Genomic DNA, 14,606 nt, shown 5'->3' with positions numbered 1-14,606 from the left:
AATTCCTTTCCACAAAAACACAAAGGAAAATTCTTGCCTCCTTCTCATAAGCCCTATCAAATTTCTGTTATAGAAAACAGCAGATGCAAATTGGCTACCTGAATACTGTCAAACAAAACAGACAAGGGCCATGGATTCCCTGCCATTCCTCTCAAAAACATTGAAATGGCCCCTCAGTACTCTACTCAGCATTTCACAAATCTTGCCAAAAGTTAGTATTTCTGACAACACTACACTGTTGTCAAATTTTACTAAAATTAGCTGGTGAGATGAAAAAATTACTGGAAGATGACAGCTATAAGAATGGGCAAACAGATTGACAGATAAACTGTCAACATGAGCTCCTTTCCTTAGGGAATCAGCTTAATAATAAACATCAATATGACAAGAGGATATCTGATATTCATATCCCTGAATCTAGCCTTTCATTGCAAATCACTTCACCTACCAAGAAAACAAGGAAGACAGAAGAAATACCTTAACATTCTCCTCTGTTATGTACTTCTCAGCTTTGTCCACTGCATTCTGTCGGATCCGGTGAAGAAATGCCTGCAGAGATAAAAGAAGATTTATGTTCAAATTGTTTGATAATAGTTTGATTTCACTCTTTTGTTTCCTCTAGGTTCCCATCAACACAGTTTGGCTGATTACCTTTAAGACTGAAAGAATGTAAACATTTAGGAACTCCCCACCACAGATACCCCAGGCTGCACATAGGCACTACCAAAGACATTTCCTACAAGCTGTTGGGCTTTGCTTGACAATAAATATCTTCTCTTTGTTGAAGCTTTTAGCTTTAATTATCTGTTACTAGCAGTAGACAACAGCAGGGTCCTCCGGCTCCTCTGAAGGATTCCCGTGGCTCCAGGATGCAGCTGTTCGGCCCCGGGGCAGCGTGCTCGGCCCACAGAGGTGTGCGCCAGCAAGGGACTGCAGGAACGAGGAAGGGACAGTCTCACTGCTAGAGCCATGAGCTGGGGCTGGGGACAAGTTCAACAGTCCAGTATGCGGGGAAGGCAAATGGAAATCACCAGACAGTGTCTGTGATACACTGTCCCGTTCACTTTATTTCAGTGGGTTAAAAAAAGATGAAGCAAAGCTAGAACTTTTCACTTAGGTCGGATTTCCCCTTCTCTCAGCTCTGCACAACTCTGGCTTTAACAGCCAAATCAATAAACAGCTGCCAGATACAAATGGACAGTGATCTGAATATCAGCCTGAAAAGCATAACTCTGGCTACTGGAAGTTGGGAGGACCTACTTGCATTTGCACTGAACACACCCACAAACCTATTTGATTCAGTGGAAAGGGTTTAGAAAAGAACACTTCATGAGATTTCCATCTCAAGACTCCACTGGTTTAGCAACTACTGGCTAAAAGGCACTTCTGAACTGAGAGCAGGGGATTTTCCTATCCACAGGCATCAGCAGAGATGGAAATACCTCCAGGAGAGACTGAAGGGCAACCAGGGAGGACAGCATCTGCTGCAATAAACTATGTAACGTCTGCAAAGAAGGGAAGAGAGCTTTTCTCTCTGGTCCTCTCAGTGATTTCTAACTTGCCTCCCGTACAAAGGAGTGAGCCCTGGGGAATGCAGTGAACAAGGATGAAAGAACTTCTCTTACCCACCTGAGAGAGTGAGGGGAAGTTGGTCATGTCTTCGTTTAGGGCACAAAGCAGCTTTGTTACAGCTTGATAACAAAAAGCCTTTAAAAGCTGAACTATTCCTGAGCAAGGTCCATGTCAACTGGTGCACACTCCTCTTTTGCTTTTTCCCTTTTGCCTGCTGGGATCAGCAGCAGCTTACAACCTGTTAAGAAGCGATGCCACTGAACCAAACTTACAGCTTATGGAATGCCTTCATCTCTGGTATTTTGCTTGGCACACAGTGAACATGTTCCTCTGACTTTCAGCTCTAGAAGGGGCACATCTCTGTTTCAGCTAAGGCATTGCTCTCTGTCATTCATCAGCCATTCACACTTTACAGGGCAGATACCAGTAAAAAAGACATTAATTAATGAGGCACAGAGACCCTACATTTGTTTATAGCCCTGGATTTTCAACCCGCTTTTGAATAAATTTCAGGGACCATAACCACATTGTGGCTCCTCTAGTACTGCTAAATAGAAAGATCTTGGCTAGATTCCAGCTAGATACGGAGAACTCGGAGGAGTTTGTGGGGACTAAGAAGTTTGAAGAATAGATTCCTGCATCAAAGGAACAGGACACATGTGCTAGTGACAGAAGGGTTATTTTGTAAGGACCAGCCAGTCCACCCTGCCAATAATCTGGCCAGGAACTGTAGCACGCAGCAGCAGTCAGGGAAGTGCCTGAGATGAAGTGTTCAGCATTATTCCTGATGACAGGAGGAATAGCTGCTGCACTCCCACTTCAGCTCTGGTGTGAGAGCTGAGCATTAGTAAGCAGGCATCTGAGTCATACAAGGTGGCACATCATTCTAGACACTCATTCGCTAACAGTAAGCCAGGCAGTGATTTTCCTTGCTTTAATCCCAAACATGTTTGGAGACAACAAACCCAACTGAAATGATCAATTAATCTACATAATTAGCAGCTCCACTGGTGACTAATAATTACCTGCACATCAGTCCCAGTATGAAGGGTCTAATAATAGAGAGCTGTATACAGGAAGTGCAAATCACATTAGCTGTTACAGGCCACTCAATAAAAAAGTGGAGACTGTTAATCTAAAAAACAGCTTTTCTGTGATGCTTGTCTGAAAAGACCACGTGATGTGAGCACAAGAAAGGGAGAAAAGAAGATAGGAAAATCAAATGAAAACTAAAAAAGGCATAGAAGCAGAGAGAGGAAGAAGGATGAAAGACCTAGAAGGGAAACAGTCGACTTTGTAGATAGTCTTTCAAATCTCCTACAGCCTCTGATTTGCCTTCATGCGCATGGACAGCAGTCTATCCAGTAATAATAAAACAAGACAGTTACAAAATATTTTGGTCTTACAAATTTAATAGTCTACTTTCTGAAATGCAATTCCCCTCAAATTAACAAAACTTAGTGATGCAGAACAAGTTTGTTCCCCATTTTTCAATACCTACTGAGGTGCAAGAAGAATCTTTTGCAACACAGTCATTCAATTAAAAGTATGAAAACCACAAGCTATTAAACAGCAGCTCACGGAGATAATCGTGCATGTCCCGTTCACATGGCAACACCACTTTCTTCCAAACCACTTCCTGCTTGGAAAAAGCAACCCCTTTCCCAGAGATGTTATTCTGACATTCAGGTCAGCATTTCCCAAACTTCTCCGGTGATTTTTTTTGCGCTGCTTGTTTTATTAGGGTCTAAGCTCATCTGTACCAGCACTAGCCCTCTCCTCACCTGGTGACACAGACTCCAAGATCCATTACACAAGTAGCGTGCAACTATTTTGGGGGAAGGGAGTGCTATGATATTTCATGAGACCTATTGATTTAGCTGGAAAATCGGAGTTATTTGGACCAGAACATCACAAAAGTGATGCCAAAAGAGAGATGGTGGTGGTGGATGAATATTTAAAAAAATTAATCCTATGAATTCATGCCTCTATGTTATTTACATTCCAAAATATTTTGTTACAGAAGAGGAAGTAGTTGAAAAGGTGAAAGCTTGTCCGGTCACTAAAGTAACTGAGACAAATTCTCTCTGGCTGCTCCAACCTCTTCACACTCTACACAACTCATATAGAAATTCAAGGGGTCTGTTCCTTGGCACTTTTCACAAGGAGCTTTCAGGGACCCCCCAGTACAACCCTTTCCATCCGCAACACCTTCAATCTGTGCAGCAACTAGCCTGCAAGGAGATGTGGAAGCATGGGGGTCAGCTTTCTTAGGAGATCTTGGAAGTATGACCTAGGGACTCTGAAAATCATTCCTAGGACACTGCGAGATGATCACAATCACCCCTCCATTGCAATCAAGAGCAGAAATCTCTGCTGTGGCACGCTCTTGGTTTCCTCTTCTCTGAAACTATCAGGTATAACTGAAACAACAACCAACTGCAGATGACTGAGACTGTTGAAGAGCTGAAACTGATGAAGAGGCAACAGAAGTAGGCTCTGCTTCCTTCTATCTTCTTGTTGTACCCTGGTCAGGACTTACAAGGATAACAATTTCACAAAAAGCAGAGATAAGAAGATGGCTGACATCTTTCCTCCCTATCCCCCCACACTGCATTGCTCCCCTGCCACTCCAAGTGCTTCCCTGTGCTCACACTGGGCCAGGTCTGAGCCACCCAAGCTGTTTGTTTGGGCAGCAGAGAAAGACAGAAGCACTGGAAGAGCCTATGGATCCAGAACAAGAACAGGTCATGGCACAAGGCAGGGAAAAAATGGGAAACCGGGCTGATCAATTTTCATACTCCTGACAAAGATTGTAAAGGCCCCATCTTCCATATTGATGTGCTCAGTATCAGGAAAACAGTCCAGAGAAGACTTGTTTTGGCTTAAAATTCTGTGGTAACACAATGTTTATTTGTGCACTGTAAGCTGTTGTCCCAGAGGTCTGCAATTCCCAAACGCAGCAGGCCACAGCTGATGTTCCTCATGTCATGCATAAGCGCAATTTATAGTTTATCTTACAGTACAAAGCCTTGCAGGATTCAAGCAAATCTATGACAAATTAGAATGAGCAGTGAAATGTTTCCTTTCTGCTTCACATCATGTTGGACAAGTTCCTTCCAATACAGACTAACAGAAACATACTACAAATCTAGAATGAAATTTAAGTATAAAAGTTCATTTCATTAAATAAGTACTTTTTAATGGCCCCTTTTGTATGAAAGTGTTTTGTTTTTCTATTCACGGTCCTCATAATCCACTGTTTCAATGAAATCTCATTGTTTTGAGTGTCTTTGCAGCACCTCTAAACCACAAAAGCACAGAATATATTTTAAGGAAACAATCAGCTAATTGTTAGTTGTTGTCACATGAAACAGCTGCACACATGAAACACACGAAGCAACTGGGATAACTCTTAAACGCTTTTCATATGAGCCTGGCTGAACTCAGCTTGTAGCCTTAACCAGGGAAAACTAGTATTTTCCATCTTCTATGTAGGCAGAAGTAACAGGAGCAAAACACTTGGGATGAGGCACTGACAGTTTGCTCATGCCCCTTCTCAAAACTCATGTTTAAGGCAGACACTTCCTCAAACATTCAGAAATAGCAAGAGACTTCTTACTAAACAGCAAGGGAGGCCAAGTGTGCCTGCCCCTGAGGGAAACGAAAAGGAGAACAGAAACAGAGAGCGGGTGAGGCAACCGGTCCCCATGCTGCTGGAGAAGAACAACTCAAAGCACAATCCTGTAAAACCTGTTTCCTGAACAGCTGACTGGAATGTCACATTGCACTTAAGAGAAAAGTGAGACAATTTCATTAAACTCATCAGTGATCAGGACTGATTCAGAGCAGGGGTCCAGGGATCTAAATGAGCCTAGAATTTTCAGAGTTAATATTAATAATTGCTTTGCACTTGTGCCATCAATTGTTTAAAGCTTCTTGCAAGTGCAGATCTCTTGTTTCCAAGAAAATGTGTTCACAGTGACAAAGTAAGAGGTGACATGAACAATAAATTCTAACATTTGACCATCACTAGCATCTTTACCTTGCAACTACAGCACAGGGGTCATATATATGAACAAGAACTTGCAAGCATAATTTTAATTTCTCTTTTTTTCATCACTTGAATTAGTGTTGCCACTAAATTTGGCCACTAGAAGTCTTTGCCTCCGTACCAAAAAACCCTATTTCTTTAGCAAAGCAGCTCAAAGGTCCTGTGGGAACCTTTCAGCTTTACTGAAATAGTCTGACAAATTGAGTGCTTGCTGAAGTTCAAGTTTTAAGAGCAAATGCATCCTTGCTCATATTACTCAATTGTTAGCTTTGAACCTTGTCATTTTGATCATGTTCTTTTGCTTTCTATCAGATAAGTAGTTCATAAGCTAAAGCTCTACACAAATGACAGGAAACAAAAATCCTGCATCCCCATCCCACATGTTAAATGCAGTTCTCACCTGAGGTCTGAAAGACAATGCAATAAATAATCTCCAAGTAACATAACAATGACTGCTATTAAAAGGGCTATTAAAATCTTCCAGCATTTCCCTTCAAGGGTGTTGCTGGGCTCACAGCCTTGGCTCACCACCCAGCCTGGAATGCAGACACCTCAGCTGGGGTGAACCTGCTTCAGATCCGCTGCTCCCGCCACGGCCTGCAGTGCTGTGCAGGTTAACCAAGGTCTACTGCTGTCCATCCTGGAGGCTGCTGATTAAGACAGATGAAGTAATTCTTGGGCAAATAGAGATGACTGCTTTTCCAACATCTCTTGCTGTCCTGGGCAAACGCCAGTATAGAATGTAGAATACTGGGCCTGAGTCAGGTTTTTCACTTATGAAATTAAGTTAGAATATTGGAAATCAGAAGCAACTCCTTTGACATTACTAGCATTACACATGTAGAATGGAGCAATACTGAAGCAACAGTACTACTTTTAAAGAGCCTATTACTATACCTCTTATTGGAAACCCAGTATTCCCTCACTGCTCAATTACTGGCTGCTATATTAATATTTCTATAAAAGCACATTTTAAATTATCAGTGTCTGGAGAAGAAGGAAGAACTTAAGCATCAGATGAGTTCATTACACTAAAATTCTCCTAAACAATAGAGCCACAGCTGTGAGAGAGAGCAACTCTGCAAAAACATTGTGCCTGTAGCTGAGCTCTACAGGCAAATTAATTCATCAGCAAACACCTGAACAGGGACTTGCCTGATAGACAGAGGTGTTTAGTAAGAGGAAATAGCACCAGAAATATCTTTTATTGCCCTAATTTCAGGCTTCCTGTGTATCAAACTGGCTTTAAAGCCTCAAAGCTTATTGGTACTTTTTTTTTTATCAATCCCCTGAAGAGGAACTAAATTATTAGCTAACCAAGGTGATTAATAAAAAGAAAAAAGAAAAAAGTCACAACAACATGGAGTATCGAACACTCTCTGCAAACAGCTCAGGCAGTCTGAGGTGTAGAAGCTGCACAATGATTTCACACACACAAAAGCACAGGAGTTACAGGAGACACCATCTCTTCCCACAGCAGACTGCATGAACATTTGCAAAATAAGCAGATTCCATTTCAGGTGAAACTGGAAAGACCCTCAGAAAAGAAATGCAGCTTCAGTTGCAAGATTCAGATATGTCACAAGCGTAAGATCCTTTGACCTGAAGCATACTCTTGATGGGTATTTTTTGTAATTGTATAGATACATGTACCTGTATTACAGAACCACCACTCATGCTGGCCATTCAATAAATATTAACTAAGCATTGATCATGGCAATTTGAAACTTCTTCCCCACTTCTTAGTCTGACATATGGTGAATGCTGATAAATACTACATGAAATATAAAGGAGCAGTCAGAAATTCTGCTATTTAAAATTAATTAATAAGTGCATGTATGAATAAAATGTTTGAATAAATAAACTTGATTATTTCTTTAAATACTAGATGAGAGAAACAGCTACTGCTAATATGAAGTACATGCCTGAGATAATACCGAAACTCTGATTTGTCCTTAGCCAATCCTGAATTTTAAGATTCCTGCAGTTAGGACCACACTTTATCTGATTTATCTTACATCTATCTTGTCGTTCTTACACTGCCTGTAACATTAAATCAATCACAAAATACTGGCATTGCACAGCACTGGGACTTTCAGCTGTGCTTTAAGGACTCAGACATTCCAACTGCTTTCTCCTCACTTTGAATTTCTTGACAGAGGTCCAGCACAAAATGGCTTCTGTCAACAAATCTCTGGGGCTTAAGTGAGGATTCACCTCATCTATTCGCACCCCCTGAAAGCTGAAGCCCTACCTGAGCTAGTGATCCAGGTTCCCACTACAACAGAGCAATGGGCAGGCAACTGAGAGGATGAGTCACTGCTGTAGGAGGATGCTTAAGAAGAGGGGCCGAACTTCCATCTAGAAAGGTTTTCCCTTTCTGGGTAACAAATTTAGCTCAGACCAGTGTCCTCTGCTATACCCCTCTCACTGCATCGGCAAATACAAATTCCAGGGCAGTGAGGGTTACTGAGTCGTCTCTAGAAGTGAACCAGGACTGTCTCAGTCACTCATGGACACTTAGGGACATGGAGGCACTGCAAGTTGACACATGCAAAATTCACATGCACGGACATTCTCAGCACGGTGGTATTCCGAGACTAATCACAAGTGAGCTGATCTAGCAGCACTTCCCAGAAAAAGTCTTATACAAAGAACACTCTAAAAAGATCCCGGACCATTACCTTCACTTCCAGCATACTGCTGTTAACACTGGAATTCTGCAACAAAAAAAGCCAGTCAAACCAAATTCATGCTTTGACTGATCGAGGGAGGTGGAACTGAAGGGAAGTCTTAGAGAAATACGTTGCAGTGTTTCTCACTCCAAAGAGAGATCCCTTTCTTAAGGAGGAGCAGTTTTAATTTAAATTACAAAAACCTTTTGTGAAGTGAAAGACAGGCTGGTGCTGCAGAAGGGCCATTGTCTCTTCTCGATCATTGCCCTGACCTCTGCTAGTCCCTCCTCCCCCAGTCGCTAATATTTGCATTCTCAGACAGGTCAGAAGATCCCAATTCACTTCAGGGCCCCAAAAGCTATATTTCTCACCGCTGAAATCCTTCAGGACTCATTGCTATTAATTTCTGCATATCTCCCGTACCCTGACTTCTCTTGACACCTCTTCATGCTCTCCCTCCTGTACATCGTTATCTCTATAACACTTTGAATAATCTCATTATTGTAGACTTTAAAAACCCCCTCCTCTTTGCTTAAGCATGCCCTTTTGTGAATATCTATCCCTAGAAGATTCTAGCCCATTCAAATATCAATAGAAAATGTATTTGTTTGGATTTTCAAAAGAAACTTAAGAAAGCTACATGCATAATTCTCTCAATCCTTTGGAATATTCTCCCTTTTACTGGCCTCTTCATGTCATTTTCCCTGTTCTACAATCATGAGATTATTTTAATCATTTTACTGTACCATGGCACTCTTCAAAATGCTTTCAGGACAAAGTTTGGTTGAACAGTATGGTTTGCTTCATTCCACTTTTATGTAGAGAAATAAATTAGGACAAGTCTGTGTCTACCCAGTCTTTATGGTACTTTAACAAAAGTTTGTTTCAAAGTAAAGGCCCAGTAAACAACACATGCATTTTTCAGAATTCAACTCGTATTACTTACATTCACTATGTTCATAGTGAAGAGATGCCTGCAGATTGCAACCTGGTCTACGTTAGAGACTCCAGCTACTAAGATCCTATCAGCACCAGGGGATGTTTAGTCAGGTTTCAGGCTCTACACAGCTACTCTTTTTTCAGGAGGGAGGTAAAAGCATCAGAGAGACTAAAACAACAAGTGGTATCCAGAAAAAGTAAAATCAAGATGATGAATGAAACTGCAGCAAAAATTAGAATTTCTTGAAATAGTATTTCAAGATAACAATCTAAGCTGAAGAACTTTGCTATCAGAAAGACGATTCTCTTCCTCTTCTACTCTCTTTCCAGTGATGGAAATACACTTAATACACTAAACATTAAATAGACAACACAGAGGAAAACTTTAAAATTAAATCTAGTTCCCTGAAGCCCATGGAATACTCTTCTTTAGGTGCAACACAGCCTAGGACCTCACCTAACTGAAGGAGACCAGTTCAGCTGCCATCAGTTCACTGTCACTTGCCCTAAATTACCTGTGAATCTAAAGCCCACATAGCATTTCTCGGGTGACCCACAAACTTCATCTACATTGCAAACATGTAACAAAATCCCAGGCTCTCATTTCCTAGGAACACTGTATATGCCCTGATGATACATACTTAAGATTGTCTCTCATAAGCCATTTTAGCATCAGACTTTGGATCTTAATATTGAGATTGCTTCCAGAGGATTCCTCTGCAGGCCAGGTCTGTCTGGCTGGGGCTGGGCAGCAGCAGCCCAGCTCCCGAACACGGCCGGGAGAGGGGTCCCGGGTTTTCCCTGAAGCCCCAGGCAGCTGTTCGGTGAGGCAGGTGTCGATAAGGTCCAACAGGCGCTCCTACGAGCAGAGCATCGCTCACGGTGGGAGCAGGCAGCAGGGGCCGAAGCCCCGCAGCAGGGGCCGAAGCCCCGCAGCGGTGGCCAACTCCTCGCAGTGAGGCCTGCCTGCTCAGCGGCCCTGCCTCAGCGGCCCTGCTCAGCGGCCCTGCCTCAGCAGCCCTGCCTCAGCAGGCCCTGTCTCATCGGCCCGACTCAGCGGCCCTGCCTCAGCAGGCCCTGCCTCAGCGGCCCTGCCTCAGCGGCCCTGCCTCAGCGGGCCCTGCCTCAGCGGGCCCGGCTCATCGGCCCTGCCTCAGCGGGCCCGGCCTCAGCAGCCCTGCCTCAGCGGGCCCGGCTCATCGGCCCGACTCAGCGGCCCTGCCTCAGCGGCCCTGCCTCAGCGGGCCCGGCTCAGCGGCCCTGCCTCAGCGGCCCTGCCTCAGCGGGCCCGGCCTCAGCGGCCCTGCCTCAGCGGCCCGGCTCAGCAGCCCTGCCTCATCGGCCCTGCCTCAGCGGCCCTGCCTCAGCGGGCCGGCCTCAGCGGGCCCGGCTCAGCGGGCCCGGCTCAGCGGCCCTGCCTCACCGGCCCTGCCTCAGCGGGCCCGGCCTCAGCGGGCCCGGCTCAGCGGCCCTGCCTCAGCGGCCCTGCCTCACCGGCCCTGCCTCAGCGGGCCCGGCCTCAGCGGGCCCGGCTCAGCGGCCCTGCCTCACCGGCCCTGCCTCACCGGCCCTGCCTCACCGGCCCTGCCTCAGCGGGCCCGGCTCAGCGGCCCTGCCTCAGCGGGCCCGGCTCAGCGGCCCTGCCTCACCGGCCCTGCCTCAGCGGGCCCGGCTCATCGGCCCTGCCTCACCGGCCCTGCCTCAGCGGGCCCGGCTCAGCGGCCCTGCCTCAGCGGGCCCGGCTCAGCGGCCCTGCCTCAGCGGCCCTGCCTCAGCGGCCCCGGCTCAGCGGCCCTGCCTCCTCTCCGTGCCGAGAGCGGAGAGCCAGAGCTGCCCCAGCCCCAACCTCCGGTACCTCTCTCACCAGGAGAAACCCCTCAGCTAAGAGAGCAGCCAGTCCCATCCCTGCCCTGAACCTCGGCCACTGCTACTGTCTCTCTTAAGTACCGATGGTTATTGTCTCTCAGCAACAGATGGGAGAAAATTCCCTGAGAGAAAGAAAACGAAAGGAGCAATCTTAACCTCCAACACAGTGCATTTACACTTCCTACCACAGGAAAGAAAGGAACTCAGCTTTTGAGTTTCCAGTTTCTTAGCATGTGCTTCGCCCTCACTCGGTGACTGCCCTTGCACACACAGACAGGTTGCACGCACAGCTGCACATGCAAAATCTGCCTTGATGTATTTGCAATTATTTACACACAAAAAACGACAGGAAAAAAAAAAACGAAGAGCAGCTTTCACATGTTGGTTTAAAAAAGAATTAGACAAATGAACCTCACAAGTACACTTTCATTACTACCCCAGAGCAGGAACAGACGGTTTGGCTGAAGGTCCAGCAGCTGATCTGAGCTGCTTTTCCCAACCAATCTGCACCATTTTGAACTGGGCACCCACCACCTGGGTGCTCACGGGAATGGCTCAGAGTTTTCCCACCAGATTGCCTATACTGCAACACAGTGGAAAGCACACTGTTTGGGAAAAAAAAGGCAGGAGAAAATCCTTAATTAATTATGACATAAAATGCCAACATTTTAACAAAATCAGAAATCTCCCTGAAAGCAATGTTATTCATGGCCCCCTTTTTTTTTTCTTCTCTTTCAGAAACAGCATTACAGACCTAAAGGCCACTGCAGTGGTCTAGAGCCAACCTCTGACCACAGGGCACCTCAGAAACATCCTCAGAAAGCTTACTCAACTTACTGGGTCAGAGTTCCTGCCCAGCTTTACATACCTAGAACAGTTAGGCTACTCAAAACCACACCGGTTTGGGGTGCTCAGACAGACCTAAACTCTTCACTGCACCCAATACTCAATGGTTAGCAGTCACATTTTCTCTCGGACAAATGGAAAATATGCCATTTTGTCAGGTCTAAGAGCTAGATGAGTCTAAAACCATTGCCTATCCCACTGCCTCAAGATAACCAGCGCTGGGTTTCATAGTTCCCTTTCAAATACATTCGTTTTCTTGTGACAGACTGAAGAAAACCTCTCTCTCATGGTGGCATTCCTTCTCTGCACACATGTTCTTGCAGAACACAATCATATCACACACAGTCTTAAACTCCAGCTTCCTGTGAAACAGAGTGAAGAATGAGACCATTATATTTTAAACATAAAGGGGAAGTTGAGCTAGTGAAGCTTGCTGCAGCCCCTGAACTGCAGGGCTCCAGCAGGCAGCTGCCCTCCCCAGCCTCCCCATGGCCTCGGACGGCCTGCAGGGTCTGCGAGGCCGTGCTGCTGTTGCTGGTGCCAGGTCTGGTGTCCGGGCTTGTGGCAGGAGGGCGGTGTTGGCAGCTGTTTCTAATCTATGCATAGTCTAGAGCCCTGTGCTTTGGCATGGCTGCTTTTGTGTTGTTAGGGATGTTGGTGTCAGAGCTTTGTGTTGATTTTTCAAAGTTCACTTAAGTGTCCCAGAGATTTTTTTTTGTCATTTCTTGTTTAGCTTCTCTTCTGCTTCCTGCTATAAGACTAGCAGAGAGTATTCTAAGCTTTCCTCCCCAGAAAACCACAGGACAGCTTTGAGGGTCAGTAGATTAAAAAAAGGAAGGTCCGGCTCTTCCCAGTTCAGAGAAGGGATTCCCAGAGTACAGAGAGCAAGACGCTGCTTAGGCTGTTAGCAAAGAAGGAAGGATTGCAGTTCCAGTTTTCTTCCTGTTTTTGCTTCAGTCCACCATCTGTAGCGCATTTAAATGCAGTTCCTTAATTTGGTACATGGCTCAAATAAAAAGGGATTTGATAAAGGATCCTGTATGGATGTGGAAGTTGATGGAGCATCCAGAATTTCCTGGTACCTTTACTGTGCAAAGACTGAAACAGTCACTAGAACGGATGTTGCCTCTATAAGCTTCTAAACACTTATTCTTAAGAGCTTTTAGATCTATTGCATTTTCTATGGGAATGACCAACAGTTATTTAACATATCTGATGTCTAAATTCAACTTTTGTGTGTGTTTTGTCTTTTAAGTTGGCTAATGCAGTTGTGCTTAGGTATGCAAATTAGGTGTGTTTTTTTCTCTGAACAGTCAGCTATTTAGGCAGAGTAGCTGTGAAAGGAGATCCACAACTGGCAGCCTATTTATAATCCAGGACTTCACATTTTATTTTGGAGAAGTAAAATTGGTTACTGTTTTAATAAAAAACGGAGTTGAAGCAGACATTTATTTAATTGGCGGAACTTTAAATTCCAGCTTGATGTAGGGAATTCCAAGCATCTGCATAGATGCACCACAAGACACTGGCAGTCTGAGAGTGTTTCTTTTATTAAATTCTGTGGTATTTTTCCACTCTAAATATTTTATGACAAATAAAAGCCCTGCTCGGTGTGAGCACTCAGTAACTGGCAATCAGCTGAGTTCACAGATGCGATTGGTACTCTTGCAAAGGCTACATTCAATGCAGCGTGTAAATGTGGTAGATGAGGTTTAAAACAGCTATTTGCTTTGGCCCAGCATGCACCTGAGCTTGGCAGCATATTTTGAGGTTTGATTTTTGGACTGATAGAGATGGATCCTTGGGGGAAGTAGTGCCAGCAGTGTCAGAGGTGACTGGAATGGACTTGGATTGGGAGCTGCTGCACTGGAAGATAAGATGAATGGCAGGAGAATTGGCTCTAAAGGGAACTCCGTGTGTGAATTTCTTTGCTAGATTGTAGGTGCTACTAGTCAGTCTCTAATGAAAAGGCAGCTGAAGGGAAAGTATTGCAGAAGAGACGACGGCAGCATGAATGAATGGTTTTCTAAACTCACCAGCCAGTGCACTGGCATGCAGGCAGCATGCTTGATGCCCTTTCTTCAGCAGGGACAATTCTTGCATGGGATGGAGTGGTGAACAAAGTCATATGTAATCCTAACGGCAGCTCTGCAGATATGAGATACCTACATTGAAAATAGTTCACTTTCCAGAGGACTGTCCTGGTGATAGGTCCTCAAGCTGCTTTAATAATTGCTTTTATAAGGCAGGGGAGAAAGGTGTGGCAGAACTGAGAAAAGGGCAGGTTGCAGAAACAGGTTGAGAATTGGAGAGATGTTTCCTAGCAATGTAATGCAGTTGGCTTCAGAGGAAGGAAGGTCAAATTTTATCTGGTTTTCATTTAAAAATGTCATGATACTTCAAACTCCTGTTTTGATCACAAAGCCCCTTCTAAAATTAAAATTTCAGTAATTCCTTTTAAGGTTTTCCATCTATTTGCCCCTCTGTAAAGAAAGAGCAAGTGTATATACCAAAGGTACGTTTTTAGCTTTGCTCTAGACTATGCATAGATTAGAAACAGCTGCCAACACCGCCCTCCTGCCACAAGCCCGGACACCAGACCTGGCACCACAACAGCAGCACGGCCTCACAGACCCTGCAGGCCGTCCGAGGCC

The 14,606-nt window shown here is 44.7% G+C and overlaps 1 protein-coding gene across 3 annotated transcripts in view; it reads right to left on the bottom strand.

Annotated features, from left to right (window-relative positions):
- The window catches only part of PREX1 (phosphatidylinositol-3,4,5-trisphosphate dependent Rac exchange factor 1), a 120,006-nt gene that overhangs the window by 68,154 nt on the left and 37,246 nt on the right, over nt 1-14,606 (bottom strand). For all 3 annotated transcript variants that reach the window (XM_036395777.2, XM_036395778.2, XM_036395779.1), the window contains exon 2: nt 478-549. In XM_036395777.2, coding sequence (XP_036251670.1) covers nt 478-549 — 72 coding nt within the window. The remainder of the gene's footprint in view (nt 1-477; nt 550-14,606) is intronic.

This window comes from Molothrus ater, chromosome 17 (assembly GCF_012460135.2).
Source record: "Molothrus ater isolate BHLD 08-10-18 breed brown headed cowbird chromosome 17, BPBGC_Mater_1.1, whole genome shotgun sequence".
NCBI classification, from domain to species: domain Eukaryota; kingdom Metazoa; phylum Chordata; class Aves; order Passeriformes; family Icteridae; genus Molothrus; species Molothrus ater.
This window is presented reverse-complemented; position numbering and strand designations above follow the sequence as displayed.